We start from the raw sequence: 17,182 nt of genomic DNA, 5'->3' as shown, positions 1-17,182 counted from the left end.
ATTATCCTTAAATGTTAGGCAAGCTAGAAAAGCACCTCCGTTTAAGTTTAATAAGCTCTGGACTACTCGCAAAGATTTTGATTGTTTGGTTAAAAAAACTTGGTGTACTCGTTTTCAAGGTTCTTTTATGTACTGTCTAACAACGAAATGTAAGCTTCTTAAAGAGAAGGCAAAATGCTGGTCTACTACGAGATTTGGTAATATTTTTAGGCAACTCAGGAATGTGGAAGCAAGGTTAAAAGTTATCCAAAGTGAGTTAAGCCTAAAGGAGGACTGCCCCTATCTTATTTCGATTCAGAACAAATTTCTAGCAAAACAAGCGAAGTTACTTCATTTTCAAGATATTCATTGGAAGGTTAAGGCAAAGTCTAATCATATAAAATTAAGTGATGCCAATACAAAATATTATCATTCCTGTGCTACGATTAGGAAAAATAGGAATCTCCTAAATTCTATTCAAGACCCTCAAGGAGGAGTGGTTTCTCATCCAGTAAGGATTGAAGAGTGTATTACTGCAGCTTTTAAACAACGCTTCACGTCAAATAGTTGTTGTATGTTTGATATTAACACAGATTTTGGCCTTCTAGATGAAATTATCTCCGATGAAGATAATGCCTACTTATGTAGAGAAGTTACTTATGAAGAAGTTAAAGAAGCTAAGCTACCTTTAATTTAGCTCCTGATAAAGCCCCGGGGCCGGATGGTTATCCACCTTTCTTTTTTCAGAAATATTGGTCATTAGTAGGTAATTTGGTGTTTAGAGCAGTTAATGCTTTCTTCCATTCAGGAAAATTACTGAAAGAAATTAATCATACCTTTATTACTTTGATTCCCAAAGTTGATAACCCATCTAACCCCAACCATTTTAGGCCAATTAGTTTGTGTTCGACTATTTATAAGATCATTGCCAAAATTCTAGCTAATAGGCTAAAGGTGGTTTTGGGGAAAATTATTCATCCCCTGCAAGGAGCTTTTGTCCCAGAGAGACTCATTCAAGATAATGTGCTATTAGCACATGAAGTTTTCCATTCTTTCAAGAACAAGAAAGGGGTTTCTGGGTGGTTAGCTATTAAACTCGATATAGAAAAAGCATACGATAGACTAGAATGGGACTATATCTTTGCTACTTTAGGTAAGCTAGGGTTTTGCACTAGGTGGGTTGATTGGTTGAGATAGTGTATTACTACGGTCTCTTTCTCATTATTAGTTAATGGCATTCCAGGTGAAACTTTTGTTCCGCAAAGAGGAATACGTCAAGGAGACCCCTTATCACCGTATATCTTTATATTATGTGCGGAAATATTGGCAAGGGAATTACAGAATGCTAGTATGACTGGAAATAAGTCTTTAGGTGTCACTTTAGGCCATTCGGGAGTCAAAATTCCGTTCTTAACATTTGCCGATGATACTATGATTTTTGCTAAAGCTTCGGACGACAGTTGTCGTATTATTAGATCTATACTAGATAAATACTGTAAAATGTCAGGTCAACTAGTAAATTTTCACAAGTCGGCGTTTCAGTGTACTCCAAACGTATCTGAGTTTTTCTATGCCAATTTCGCGGAAATTTTGCAAATGGAGAAGTCCTTTTCCTTGGGTAAATATTTAGGATGCCCAATCATAGATTCAAAAGTAACTAATGCTACCTTTTCTGATCTTCAAGAAAAGGTGTCGTCTCAGTTGGCGAAGTGGAAAGCGAATTCCCTATCCCAAGATGGGCGAACAATTTTAGTTCAGTCTAATTTGGCTACGAAAGCATATTACCAAATGCAAAGCTTTTGCTTACCGCCGACTATTCTTTCTTCCCTTGATAAGTGCTACCGCAACTTCTTCTGGAATAAAGCTTCTGAAGCTAAGTCCCCAAATTTAATTGGATGGGATAAGGTTTGCAGTCCTAAAAAATTTGGAGGCTTAGGCCTTCGGAAAGCCAAGATCACTAATAATGCTCTTCAATTTAAACTTTTATGCATGGAAGATTCTGGACTCTCCATAGAATCTTTGGGTACAACTAGTTCAAAGAAAATACCTAAAGAATGAAGATCTCTTTACTTATAAAACTAAAACGAATGTATCATGGCAGTGGAGAAGACTTATGAATCTTCAAAGTGATTTTCGGAAGGGGTTAAGGTGGATTGTCGGCAATGGGGAGAGTATCTCTTTTTGGTATGATAATTGGATCTCTAAGCATGCTTTGGGTGCTAGTTGTAATATCCCAAGTGGGTCGGAGGCTTTAAGAGTCAGTTTCTTTATTTCTCCTGATAGGCAGTGGGATGTTTCGTTACTTAGGCAATTTGTCCCATTAGAAATCTCAAACTCTATAGCTAAGTATTTCCTCCCGAGCAATGCGTGTCAGGATAAAAGGGTGTGGGGTCTTGCTCCTGATGGTAAGTATTCAGTTAAGTCGGGGGTGGAATTGCTGCAAGGCATTAGTAGGCAGCAAGGTTTGCCTTCGCCGTTTTCTTGGTTTTGGAAGTTGAATATCCCCCCAAAGATTAGATTTTTCTTATGGAAATTGTGTCATAATGGACTCCCTACTAAGAAAAGGTTGGAGTTAAGCCATGTTTTTCTTCCATTGGAGTGTGTGTTTTGTAACCATAACTCGGAAGATGTTGCGCCTTTATTTTCTAAATGTCCATTTACGAGTGATGTGTTTGAAGAGCTTCGTGATTTGATGGATTGGTCTATCCCTACTGTAATTGAGGATGGAGTTCCCTTTCACGAGTTTTTTATTTCCTTAAAATCTTCCTTTTCGACGTCCCAAGTGGAGTGCTTCGCAATTGTGTGGTGGTTTGTGTGGTATGCGCGTAATGGGGTTATTTTTCGCCAGGAATCGTCTTCCCCTCGAAAGGTTTGTATGATGATCAAAGCTTTTGTTCATAATCTTTCTATTTCAGGAGCTGTGGGAGCGAAAGTGGATTCTAGGTTGTCTCTCTCGGCAGGTCACAGAGAGAAGAGGTCTATTAGGGACCAGGTGGTTTGGAACCCCCCGCCAGTTGATTTCTTTAAGCTAAATTTTGACGGGTCTAAGTTGGCAAGTGGACAAGCAGCTTTTGGGTTTGTGATTCGCGATTCTCAAGGCATTATCCATTTGTGTGGTGCTGGGAGCTTAGATATAGATGCCTCTATTTTAGAAGCAGAGGCTAGGGGTCTACGGGAAGGTCTTAGAGGGGCTAGGTCTCTTGGGATTTCCAATTTAATGGTGGAAGGTGATAATTTGGCTGTTATTAATGCAATTAAGCAGGTTTAGAAGATCCCCTGGACGATACATTCCATTATTGTTGACATAGTGAAAGATTTGGGCCTGTTTGAAGAAGTGCAAGTAAGTCATGTTTTTAGGGAAGCTAATGCGGCCGCAGATTGGATGGCTCATCGTGGGCACTCAACGTTGTCTACAACTTACTGGTTTGATGTTCCTGATTTATCTTTCGCTGTAATCATCCGCAAGGATGCTTTAGGGTGGCCCAAATCTTGGGATCCTCCCTAGTTTTTTCTTTCCTTTATAAAAAAAATATATATATAATTATAGGTAGGGGTGTGCGCCGGTGCAGAACCGGATCGAATCGGTTGGACCTCTTGGATCGGAATTCCTTTTTAAAAAAAAAATCTTTTTTATTTTATTTAAATTTATTTATAAATTATATGCATTAAAAATTAATAATTTAAATAACAATAATCCTAAAAGAATAAATAGTAGGTTTTTAAGTTTCTAACTTTCTACCTTTTAATTATTACTTTTCAACGTATAAACTTTTTTTTACTAAAATAATAGAAATTCCGGTCCGAACCGAAAATTTCCGGGATTAGACCGGACCTGTGGAGCGGAATCCTAATATATACAACGGATCGGATCGGAGACCGGTCCGGAATCTACGATTCGGTTCGGTCCAGATCGGTTTGTGCACGACCCTATATATTATACGGTTATTTCACCAAATACCCCCGAGAAATCAACAAATTCACAATATACCCTCAATGTTTCAAAAATGCACCATATACCCCTGAGTTTTTCAAAATGTTCACCAAATACCCTTTTCGTAACTATGGTTATCTCACTGTTAGCATTATTTACAATTTTGCCATCATTAAACCCTAATCTTTATTCTAATCTAACTGCCCTAACCCTAATTCTAATCTAACCCTTTTCCTAACCCTAACCCCTTGGCAACGGTGGAGGGGACGGGGAGGGGGAGTGGTGCTGCGGTGGTGGGGAGGGGGATAGGTGGGGGCTGGTGTAGGGGAGGGGTGGGGTGGGGTGGGGTGGGTTAGGGTTTAGATTTTAGGGTTAGGTTAGGGATTAGGGATTAAATTAGGGTTAGTGAATAATGATGTCAAAATCGTAAATAAAGCAAACGCCAACCAAACGTGCGTTAGAAAAAGGGTATATGGTGCACAGTTTTGAAAACTCAGGGGTGCACGGTGAATATCTGAAACATTGAGGGTATTTGGTGAAAAAACCGTATATTATATACATATTTTCATCATCAAGGATGTCTCGGCCTAGTGATTAAGATTGAGGTGTTGTGAAAGATAGGTCAGAGCTTCAAATCCCCCCTCTCCTTCTTTATACTTTGTACTTTGTAGTTCTCATATGGATCAAAAAAATTATACACATCTTCATCAATTGGTCAATCATCATTACTTAATGCAATAAATTACTATCCACATGACTCACGTTTGCTGCTACATCAATGTATTTCTTAGCTGAAAGACTTTGTATATATATTACATGACGCACTATATTGAGCCAATAAGAAACCAATAGAGAATTTAGAACTAGAATTCGAAGTGGTTTAAGTTAAATCTTAAGCACCACATCATGGCAATGGGCATGAGCTCCATCATAGCAAAACCATCAGCTTGCGACGGCCTCCATGTTATTAGCTCCGCCTCCGCCGCCTCGAAAAAACCTTCCTTGGCTTCAAAGCCAAGCTTTCATCCTCTACGTAGTGTAAATCATCAGCATGGTTTTTATCACTACAATCTTAGCTTCATGAAACAAGATCAAAGGTTTGTACGTGCACTATCTTTTTTTTTTTTTTGAAGAAAAATAATATAATAAGGGCTGATTTATTTAGTATGATCAGAATTTTACTTCCTTCGTAACAAAATAAACGCAATAAATAAAATATTTTATATCTCATAAATAATACCCATTTTTTGCAATTATTATGTTACGGAGGAAGTACTAATTTAGTTTACATTGTGATGATCATGAAGGAAGCTGCCTATGAGTATGAGTATCAGCTGCAGTAGTCAACCTATTCCACCACCAGCAGCCCCTTCGAGCTCTTTTCCAGGCTTACCTGGGTATGAATCTTCACTTTTATACAAAAAGGATAAAACAAAAAGGCTGTCGTCTTTTTAGTTTCTTCTTTCTTAGCTTTTTTAAAAATTGGTTTTCTTGTAATCAAAAACAAGAGTTTTTTTTATCCAAGATAACTGAGTTTTGACTTTGTGAGTATTTTCACTTTATCAACACTTCACTTTTTATTTCGTTGAATGATGCCCTGATCAGTGATCACTTTGTTATTGCATATCATGTTATGTGGCCTTTAGGCTATGTTACTTCACTTGAAATAAGACAAGTTGATCTAAACTCAATACGATATATATGGTCTTGTACGTTTATACTTAAATTCTTAGCATAATTTTACACTAATTTATAAAAGAAATCATTGTTATGTTGTACTATCTTATTAAATAAGTCAAAATACATATTTTAAGAAATTCAGAATTTAAAAATTTACGAAATTAATTATGTTTTATACTTAATAAGATAATGAAAACAAGAAGGTTTGGCGTTGTTTATTTATTTCTGATTTGGATCCGATCTGATTCTAATAAAAATAAGTAGTCAATTCCAAAATTAAAGTGAAGAAAGTCTTGTAAATTGTAATGATCTCATAAAGACATAAGAAGAGTAATTTAGGTTTCATACTTTATTAGCTACAGATTAAGAAACAAAAAGATTATTTGCTAGTTCAACTTAAACAAATACCAAGGATGTTTTGGCCTAGTGGTGAAAATTGAGGTACTGTGAACAATAGGTCACAGGTTTGAATTCTCCCCTCCCTTCTTTATACTTTATACTGCTTTCGTAACTCATATGGATAAAAAAAAAAAGATTAAGAAACCAAAAAATTATTTACTAGTTCAACTTAAATGATACTCTTATTTACTCGATCTTTAATACTTGTATTATTGAGATGTAAATTAAATCTTTCTAAGAACATCATGATTCAAATTTGGTTTTAAATTAAATCTTTCTAATGACTCCAATTCAATGAAAACTCCCTGCTTTTATTTCTTTTGAATTAAGGGGTTGAACTAAAATCCAATTTTCAATTTGGTCAAATATTACATAGCAGGAAAGGCTGGCTTATAGGGATAGCGCTATCATTCTTTCTACCATTCATGACGAACAAATGGGGTCCCTTGTTGTTACTAAAAAGTACGCACTTCTCCTTATTACTAATAACACTCTATTTTCTTTTATAAACATAGATAATATCTTTAATTAACCAAATGATTAAATAATTACAGAGGAAGTTGACTCAACTCTAGAGAAAGTAGAACAGACGGTAGAAGTATTGGAAAAGGTGGTGGAGGAGGTAGAGAAAGTGGCCGAGGAAGTGGAAGCGCAACTTCCTGAAGGACAACTTAAAAATGCTGTTGCTATGCTAGAGCATGCAGCTGAGCAAGCAGACAAAACTGCCCATCTTGTTGATGACACTATTCACAGAGTATTGCTCCATCTTTCGCTATTTTTTAATTCTTTCGCCTTGGATTTTATGATCAAACTTGAAAATTTTAACCTTTAATATTTTTGTAAAATAAAATTATATATATTATGAAATTATTACTAATTAATTTGTTTACAAATATAAAAGTTACTTTTTTTGTAATTTTTTTTTTAACTTATACTTCTAATTAACTAGGGTTTGGCTCTTAGAGACCGGGGAGAATAAATTTAGGAAGAATAAAAATATATTATTTAATGATATCTCTGTATTTTTTAGTTGCAACATTTGTTTTTTTACATTTGTAAATACGTTTTTTAAGATGTTAATATCTCTTATTGGATATAAGTAAAAATTATAAAAATTTGATATTATGTATTAGAATTGTCGCATTGAGACGAATTTAACAAGACCACACTTGATTATGTTTTTTTTTATATAATGGTGCGAGATAATTTAACAAAATTGATTGATGAATAGTACCAAAAAGATAAATGATGTAACTAAAAAAATACGAAGATAGTATTATATTTATTTATAAGTAGGTACTATTTAATTTTAGAATTAAATTAGTTATTGAACGTTACCCACCTATAAAGGTACTCCATTTATTTTGCTTTCACCTAACGTACCACAAATTATTTATTCTAATTTCATTCCTTATCTTCTAGAATTGTTTATTTGGTCAATTGATCTGTATAACACTATAGGGAAAATGATTGGCTTTTGATAGATCATGTATAATAAATTAATTTTTCGTGTTGTTTATACTCACACCCAGCTGGAAGATTTTCTTTTCTGATCAAATACATACTATATTATTTGCAAGTAGGAATGTAGGATGTAATGAATTATGTGAGTCAACCTCAGAGGTTGAGTAGCTTAGCTAGACTTTACTTCACTGCTAATATCTCATCAAGTCGAGTTTGTGTTTTTTTTATTATAATGGAGTTTGAGTTGATATAAGCTGAGATGAGTCAAGTTTTGAACGGGTCAATTTTAGTAGTTTAGAAGTTGTTATGTTGAATTTATTCACTTTGGATAGTATACTTGATAATTGAATTTTCTAATTTCTCACAAGTTTTTGAGGAGAGATTTTAGTAGTTGAATCATACTTGCCAATATCCCGAGTTAAGCTCAAAGTTTGATTCAAGGTCACAGGTCACTCGAGTCAACTTTTGACTAAGTAAATCTCGAATAGTTTATGAGTTGTCTTATCTCGTTTATACCTGAATAATGCTTACAAGACTTATCTGTATGGGAATTTGATGTCTTAAATATCTTCAATATAGATTGTAAATTTTTACAATTTCACTTTTTCAATTAATTTGTTTTGAAGACATTATTAGCCTTTTGTTAACTTATCATCAATTATCATCTTTGTTATTGACACAGGTAGAAAAATTGGAAGAGGAAATAGAGTCACGTGTTGAATCAGAGCTAGCAAAAGCAAAACAAAAACAGACAAATGAAGTAGCAAAAACTGCAAAAGGTGGAACAAGCATAATAAGAAAGGGCGGAAATCAAGAAAAAGAAATTTAATCATATTGTTTATTGTATGTACTACTATTAATATATTATAGTACTTTTATGTTGTATTGCAGTTTGTTAGGTCTAGCTAATCCGTTGAATGTGGAATTCATTGTAATTTTAGAGTTCCTTATTCTTTTTTCTTTTGGACGGTATTATATGTACGTTTAAAGTTAGTGACCTTTGAAATGGTCGGAACTCATACTATATAGCAAAAACTCGTGGTACGCACAAATTAATTAATTGTTGTATCAACTTTTCAGCCTTTGCATGCTTTTTAAATTCAGCCAAGACAAAAAGAGGAATAAGCAGAACAAAAACAAAACCTTAAGCTGTTATAATGCTTTACCTTAACAAAAATTATTAAAAGAAACGGTTTAATTATAATATAAAAGTAGACTTAGTCACTAAATAAATTAAAACAATCGTCGAAAGAAATTAAAAATAGACGGTCTCTTATAAGACAAACTCTTACCTTAAAATAATATACTACTATAATGCTTAATATAATACGAGAATACTTTTGGCTAGGGCCGTTCAGAGTGCGGTCTGGACCGCACCAAATCGCAACCCAAATCGCTTTTTTGCGGGTTAGGTTGGGTTGCGGTTTCAAAATTGCAGTTTGGGCTACGATTTCAAGCAAACCACGGTTTGCGGTTTGGGTTGGGTTTGAATTTTCGTAAACCGCAACCGCACCGTAAACCGCAATCGCACCGTAAACCGCATTTTTATATTATATAATTTTTTTTATCTATTTTGATTTTTTTAAAAAAATACACTTGTTGACACTTGAGTACTTTGACAATACTATATGCTTTTAGGTTAGGTTAATGATTTCTTTGGCTCTTCGCAAATCGCAGTTCGCACTTCGCAGTCATCAACTCATCATTCTTCACTCATCTGCATTCTGCTGCTCATTCTCATCAACTCACTACTGCTCCTCTAAATCTAATCCTCTTCCAAATCGCAGTTTCCATGGCTTCTTTCTCCTTTTTTTTTATTTTTTTTTTTGCAATAATTGCTTAATCTTAGAAATATAAAATAAGTCAACTTCAAATTTATTTTTTTAATATTAGATTATAAAATTAATATCGCGGAAAAAATGGTTAAACCGCAAACCAAACCGCACCAAACCGTTTTGCGCAGTTTGGGCAAAAATGCGGTGCGGTTTGGGTTGGAAAAATCCCAAACCATATATTTGCGGTTTGGGTTAGGTTACGTCCCAAATCGCACCTACCCAAACCGCGAACACCCCTACTTTTAGCCACTTAATTAGTTCACTTGATATAAGATACTGTTGAAGTTGAAGGCTTTCTGCCTAGTGCCCACGCACCCACATACTATCTGATCTCACTAATGCAAAGCCAACCAACCGCGTGCTGCTTGGTGCTTCCAACAACAAGAATAATGTATCCCCAAAACTTTTAAAATTAGTAGTTTGGATAATGGCTAATGGTTGATGATGATGTTTTGCAACCTGCTAGTGACGATAGCTTTTATTTGATTGGTTTAATTAGTTATTAGTATAAGTCATTTAAATTGACTCTATGGATCACTTATGAGTATTGATCAATATGTTTTAAAAAATTGTTTGTTAGCTAATTATATGGAAAATGATCAACTTATGAGTGAATACAAAATGCAAGTAACGAAAAAGGCTACTCAATGTGCTTTTATTCTTTCAGCCATTGATTATGTAAAACTAAATTCATTTACCATACCTTTTTTTTTGGTTTGATTACCTGGAAAAGTTAATAATGGTAAGCCTAAAAATCAATACTTATAATTTGGACAATAGTATACTATTAACACACCAAAATATATGTACAGAACAATAATCATTAAAGCTAATCACCTCTTGGTTACCTCCTTAAAAAGTTTCTTATGATACTTGGCCTCAACACACACTTGACACTTTCAAATTTCAAACATGACCAATTTTGGAATCAAATTCATGCTATGCATGTGCTTAATAGACTTAACATTAACATTTTCGAGTCTAGAATGCCAAGTATCAACAGATTCAACAGTATAAGCAAAAGAGGATGATGCATTCATTTCAACATCCAAAACAAAACAGATTATTTTTTATTAGCTTCTCCATTAAACCTCTATGTACTTGTAATAAATGTATTATTTTTTATTAGGTTGAGCAACATGAATATTGTCAGCCTTCCTGTCGAACCGAGTCGGTGCGCGTGCGATGACTGTAGTTAGGCGACGACGCGCGGGAGATTGTTCACTATTTCCTCCATAACATGTTTATCACATTGTAGAACATTTCTGTATATAAATTGGGGTATCTTTCTTCCACCATGAATGTGGGACAACGACAAAAGAAGTTTAATAAACTTCCAAATTTAGACCAACTCCACACTATTCTAACAGTATATTTATAGATCCACATCAAATATTATTTGATCGAGTAACGTTTGTATCTCAAACTCCATTAGAGACACAATAGCACTAATTATGGCTTGGGTATAAGGAGCACCACCAATTTTGAATAATAGCCAAAACATCGCCAAATAAATGACATTGGTGGCCAAAGATTCTATTGGAGTCGAGGAATCTCTAAATTTTAATATATAAAGCTGCCCTTAGGAGTGTGTAATTGATGTAACATGTTACACCATATGACATGCATGATGACAACTTCTTTTTTTTTTTTTTTTTTTTTTGACAGGAAGAAAACTAATTTCATTCATAAGGGACAGCCAAACGGCACTTACAATCAATTCCTGAAAAATCGAAAATTCCAACATAGGTATATAACACTTTAGAACTAGGTACATCGCAGATTTGATAAAAAAAATAGCCTTAATAAAAAAACTTCATCTGAAGCAATACAATCTGTGAGTTCGCCCTGATTCGGCTTAACTTCCGCTGATGCATACTCGTTTGGGTGAAAATACTTCCGTGGTCTTCTAGATTCTTACAGAGAATAGTAATTGTTAGATCTTCCTTCTTCATTAGACGAACAAAAAAAATGGAACATTCTAAAATAAATACCATCTTAATGATGGAATATACTTATTGGAAGCAATTAAAAAGGTCTTTGGGGATTACCACCGGTACGAACACCAATGGAAGCCCCTACAAAGATTCACAATTGAGACCAAGAAGAAAAGTGGTGAAAAAACAAAGAGAAAGAAGAAAGAACGAAGGAAAAACCTTCAAAAAGAAAAAAAACCTAGCGATGTAGGCTAGGAAAAAAGTAAAAACCCACCCAAGGAGAAACCCTAGAGAGAAAAAATCCTCCCAAGGAGAAACCCTAGAGGGAACCCTTGAATGCGTGTGTGATGACAACTTCAACAAAAAAGGATATGGACTATACAAATAATAACATAAATATCATGTCATTTTGTCATTTATTTCATATCATTTGAGTTTTTTTTTTTTCATTTTGCCATTTATTTCATGTCATTTGATTTTTTTTTATTACAAAAAAGCGTTAGTTCGTAGGTTATTACACTATAAACGATAGTGTAACAGTTACACCTAAATATTTTTAATTTGTGAAACATAATTATATAAAAGATAGTCTTTCATATTGTTTACTTTTAGTATAAGATTCATTTATACTAGAAGCTCATCTTATCCAATATAATTGGATAACATCTTTAATTAATTTTTAAAAAATGAGAAAAATACTAAAAGAACATTTTGAAAAGTGATAACCGAAAGAAATACCTAGGTGGCCACATTTGACCCAGATTTAAAATCTCACCAAATCGATTAATAACAATTCGCAGCCAAGAAATTTCCAACAAGTTGTAACTTAACTTTTCATATAATTTTCTCCTATAGCCTTCAACAAGTTGTGATTAGATCGGTTTACTAATCAAAAGTCTCTGGTCAACAGATAATTGACCATATAACACGTTTTTTTATCAATAAAATACTAATCTTACGTTAGATCTGTTAGCTGTACGAGTTGTATAAATTTGATCAAGATATATCATTCCATGAAATCCTAACAAAAGTTGAACTTATATTATACATAAAATACCAACATTTCCTTGAAAATGAACTTCGTTTTAACACAACCATCAACTTCTATTAGCTTTCAGTCCTTAGCTATTGGGTCAAGATTTCATCCTCGACTAATTAATCAAGCAGATTATCGTTATAATCTTAAATCTTCAAGACAAGGTCAAAAGTAAGTGTATTAGATAGTTAATCATTTACTAGTTAATGAGCTTAATTACTAATTAGTGTATGTGTTAATTTGTTATTGCTAATTTCTTTAAATTTTTGTATTTTTTGCATGAATTAAGGAGGCGTACATTAACTGTTAGCAGCAGTGTTCAACCTGTTCCACCACCCATCCCCTCTTCAAGTCCCTCCGGATTACCTGGGTAAGATTATAGCATCATTCCTCCTCCTTCAAATTTGTTCCGCTCAAATATTTCGCAATTATTTTATCATTAAAATAATGGCGGATTCAGGAATTTATAGGAAATGAAATCCGATGTTCTTTAATTTGTTAAGAAAAGAAACTTGTTTTAAGATTCTGGAATCAAAAAACAGTATGCATGGTTGATTGATACCAACACTACCTCATTATTTCCAAGATCATACTATTGCGGAAAAATTAGATACACAAAAATACTTAACTAGGATGAGCATAAAATAATACTCCTTCCGTTTTTTTAATAGATGTAACATTTGAGTTTTCACATTTGTCAAGATAGAACTCTGACCTATAATATTTCTAATTTTATAAATGTAAAAATTATAAGAAATATATGTTTGAAAAGTGTATATGAAAACAAATCCAACAAGATTCGCGTGACTCTATTTTTCCTTATATACAAATAATAGTTGATGGTCAAAGCAAGGGATGTGGATGAACAATACTCAAAGTCTAACGTGTTATATCTAAAAAAGAACGGAGGGATTACTTCTAAGCCATTATCACTAGAATAATTGTTAATTACATCTTGAACAATTGATCAATAGCAGGAAAGGCTGGATAGCAGGAGCTCTTTTAGCATTCTTGCTACCTTTCTTGAAAAACAAATGGGGACCCTTGATCATTTTCAAAAGTAAGTGCTTGCATTGATTATTACCAACACTACCTCATTATTATTTCCTAGATCATAACTTATAATTATCTTTAACTGATTTGTTTTAGTATATGTATACTAATTAATAAAATCATGCATGTGTGATGTATGTGTGTATTACTAGATGAATTTGACAAGAGATTACAGACAGTAGAAGATGTAGTAGAGACGTTGGAAAAGGTGGCAGATAGAGTGGAGCATATTGCTGAAGATGTTGCCAAAGATCTCCCAGAAGGACAATTCAAAAAGGTTGCCATGTTGGTAGATCAAGTTGCTGAGAGAGTGGAATCAGCTGCCCATCAAACTGATGCTGCCATTGACAAGGTTTTCTTTCTTTTCTCTTTTCTATTTTTTGTGTATCTTTATTCTCTCCCCATGGTTGATGATCGCGTATATATTATTTTAGAATGATCGAAAAAGTTGTCACATTTTCTAAAATAGCTTGCTAATATTATTTATGTTATGAGTTTTTTTTTAAACTGTTTCACTTCTTAATTATATGTTAAATAATAAGTACCAAAATGGTTTTTTGTTTTTTTTTTTTTTTTTTTTTGTGTGTCAAAAGGTGATGCATGGAAAAAAAATTTCTTAATATTTTACTTTTTTATGTCGAATTTTCAGGTTTTAATGATGTAAGGTTAGGATTTAGGAATAATGGTTACACAATTTTTGATTATAATCTACAGTGAAATGCTGTAGAATATATGTTATAAATTTGGATGATGAAATGCTGTAGAATATATGATATATTGATATGTAACCATTATTCCTAGATTTTTGATAATGAAAAATTCCAAAATCAAAAAATTTGGATAATGAAATGCTATAGAATATATCCCTCCATTTCTTTTTAACACTTACACTTTTCACGCATGTCAATGTAAAACTTTGAATACATATATTTTTAGTTTTGTGTTTGTAAAAATTATAAAAAGTACATATTAAGGAAATACATGTTATGATGAATCTAACAAGATCCCACGTGTGACATGACTATATTTTCATCCGCGTATAAATCACAAATAATGGTCAAAGTGTAACAATTAAAATGAAATGGAGGGAGTATATTTTAAATTTGGATATATATAGTGACATGTAAGCTATACACATATTATATAGCGAATTCAAATTTTTGATTCATATATTGTATAATCCTACCAAACAAATACTCCTTTCGTCCCATAATATAAGTTCTGATTTTGTTTTTACACGAAAATTATTAAGTAAAAGTGGAATCTTGTTTTATTTAAATAAAAATATTCATTTTTATTGTGAAGCACTTACATTGTTATTTCTTTTTAACAAAAAATAGAAACTGGACATTAATGTTGCATAATTTAATATGTAGATTCAATCCCCTAAAAATAAAAGTAAAAGGTTCAATTTTGTTATTATAATAGTGCATTGGAAGTTGAAATTATGAGAATATTTTAAAAATTACATTATTTTTATAAGAGTATTTTGAACATAATATTTGATTGAAAATAAAAATAGGACTTATATTTTGAAACACCTTATAAGAAACAAGACTTATAACTTATAAGACTTATATTATAAGACAGAAAGAGTATGTTATGATATAATTCAGCCGGATAACCTGGTCCAACCATGCTTGTTGACTATTTTTTTTGTTACATGCATCTTGCAATTATTCCATTTATTTAATTTTTGATGGCGTATTCACTATATTTATTAAGACAAAGTCCGTGGTAGTAGTTAGTTGCTTGATTTATCTGCGTGACTACGTAGTACATACCTAAACCAATTATATATGATATTATTTTTCATCGAAAAAAAGAACAAAAAAACCAAGCATATACTTCTAGATAAATGTCTTTACGATCAATTGATGTAGATTCAAAGTAGTGGGTCTGATCGATAAATTAAAATTTATCAAGCTCTGTTGGAATAAACAAATGGGAAATGCAATGCTTTTTTAGCTAGTGACCAAAATTATGATCTGGCGCATGATAGCCAATTAATACTAGAGAACATGTAGCTGCTAGCTAATTCTCTCTACTGATGAGTAGTAATGTAGTATTTACTTCGTTTTTAAACGATCCGTTTTGATTTTTAACACTATTTATACGTATAACTTTGATTATATTTTGTTATTTATACTTAAGGTTAAATATAATTATGTGAGACTTTTTTAGATTAGTTTCAATGTATATTTTCATAATATCTACTTTTTGTAATTTTTGCTTATTGATAATTAAAAATATAAAGGTTCAAAATAGTGCATTGACATGTGTTATGTGTACCTAAGGAAAACGAATCAACTAAAAAACCATTGGTAATATTATAACAAGATTTTGGCCTTATATATAGGACTATCAAACTGGAAGGTGGAAATATTTGTAAACTCCATTAAAGTCTAACATGTTAAATTGGATTGAGTTAGTTCGTTGAGGAACCCCAATGGTGGAACAGTCCCAACACCCTGGAATATGAATATCATTACATTAATTAAACTTATATATATAATTTTTATTTTTAGAAAAAAATGTATATATAAGTTAAAGTTTGTACTTGATTCTCCTATAAATGCAAAACAAAATTTAGGCACTCTACAAAAATAAAATTTATGGTTTCGCATTGAGGGATCCTAATTTGAAAGGGTACTTTTCCTTATCAGTTTAAAACTAAGTTCGCAAAGCTAAGTGATCAAATTAGAGCTAAAATAGCCTAATATATTATTTTATCTTTCTTAATATATTGATAATAATACCATGATTTTTTCTTAAAAAATCTTTTAATTATCTTAGATATATGTTAGTTGTTACGTTACGTGTATCTTTAGTTATGTGATATTATTACGATCATATTACTTGTCATGATTTCTTTTTAGTGCTACTTATTATCATGGTCTCTTAATTACGGTATCTATGTATACATATGATGATGGCTATGACAGACTTATACAGGTAATTAAATCCATAAAAAAAAAAATGCTCTAATAGACTTATATTATAGTATATCTCTAGCTTCTTAAGTGTACGTTTATACTTTTCGAAAGGGAATCATGCACGCCAATTGTATATCTAGTATTTTATAGCAAGATCGTCTCAAATGGATCAATCCCCATAAGCATATCCTGCTAAAATCTTTTATAGTTTGAAAGTAAAGAATAATGATTCATTTCTTGTAAAGTATTTTAACCTTTTATTTTTTTTCCAAGGTGTAGGAGTTTGGAGTTTGTCTTGTAAGAGACCGCTTATTTTTAAATTAAAATTAGGCGGTGGTAAACACAATATTAAAAGAAGATTAGCACAATAGTGATTAGATTAATTTCGTTCGGTGACTAGTTTAATTCATTAAGTTATTAGGTCTACTTTTATATTAAAATTAGACCTTTTTTTTTAATAATTTTTGAGGAGTTTTAACTTTTAATCCTGCACTTTCACATTATTATCGATCTTATATTATTGATGACTTTCTTTTTTCTTTTTTGTAATTTTTGATATTTCTATTTCTTATTTTCTTATATGTAATAATTCTACAATTCATGCAGTTTCAAGAATTAGAAGGCAAAGTGGAATCGTACGTTGAGTCGAACAAAAGAAAAACAAGCGTCTTAGTTGAAGTAAAAACAGAAACTACTCCAAGCCAGTTAGTTGAAGAAAACACAGAAACTAGTCCAAGCCAAAAAGTTTAAGTTTTATACTGGTATCTTAGCTTGATTGATAGTTGACATATATCAGTTACATATACTGATGTGTTAATGATCAAACCCATGCGACACTTCAATTCTTGTCTATATTTTGTATGCTAATTAATCATGTTCATTTTTTCCAATTCTTTTTACTTATTGTATTAATTCACTTACGTTTTAATTTC

The 17,182-nt window shown here is 32.4% G+C and overlaps 2 protein-coding genes across 4 annotated transcripts; both read left to right on the top strand.

The window, feature by feature from the left end:
* The first annotated feature begins 4,737 nt into the window (after positions 1-4,737).
* LOC104891639 (uncharacterized) lies at positions 4,738-8,513 on the top strand. Of its 2 annotated transcripts, none has more exons than XM_010677356.4 (5): positions 4,738-5,007; positions 5,218-5,307; positions 6,366-6,451; positions 6,544-6,743; positions 8,136-8,513. In XM_010677356.4, exons 1-5 carry the CDS (start codon positions 4,817-4,819, stop codon positions 8,280-8,282), a joined length of 714 nt encoding a protein of 237 aa, XP_010675658.1. In that variant the 5' UTR covers positions 4,738-4,816; the 3' UTR covers positions 8,283-8,513. The 2 variants fall into 2 exon arrangements, with proteins under 2 accessions (XP_010675658.1, XP_010675668.1); XM_010677366.4 differs by having other exon boundaries at positions 4,739-5,007; positions 6,369-6,451.
* Positions 8,514-12,218: 3,705 nt separating this feature from the next.
* LOC104891651 (hypothetical protein) lies at positions 12,219-17,140 on the top strand. Of its 2 annotated transcripts, none has more exons than XM_010677384.4 (5): positions 12,219-12,432; positions 12,551-12,631; positions 13,239-13,321; positions 13,467-13,666; positions 16,857-17,140. In XM_010677384.4, exons 1-5 carry the CDS (start codon positions 12,299-12,301, stop codon positions 16,998-17,000), a joined length of 642 nt encoding a protein of 213 aa, XP_010675686.1. In that variant the 5' UTR covers positions 12,219-12,298; the 3' UTR covers positions 17,001-17,140. The 2 variants fall into 2 exon arrangements, with proteins under 2 accessions (XP_010675686.1, XP_010675679.1); XM_010677377.4 differs by having other exon boundaries at positions 13,236-13,321.
* The last annotated feature ends 42 nt before the right edge of the window (positions 17,141-17,182 follow it).

This window comes from Beta vulgaris, chromosome 1, assembly GCF_026745355.1.
Source record: "Beta vulgaris subsp. vulgaris cultivar EL10 chromosome 1, EL10.2, whole genome shotgun sequence".
Taxonomy (NCBI): Eukaryota; Viridiplantae; Streptophyta; class Magnoliopsida; order Caryophyllales; family Amaranthaceae; genus Beta; species Beta vulgaris.
This window is presented reverse-complemented; position numbering and strand designations above follow the sequence as displayed.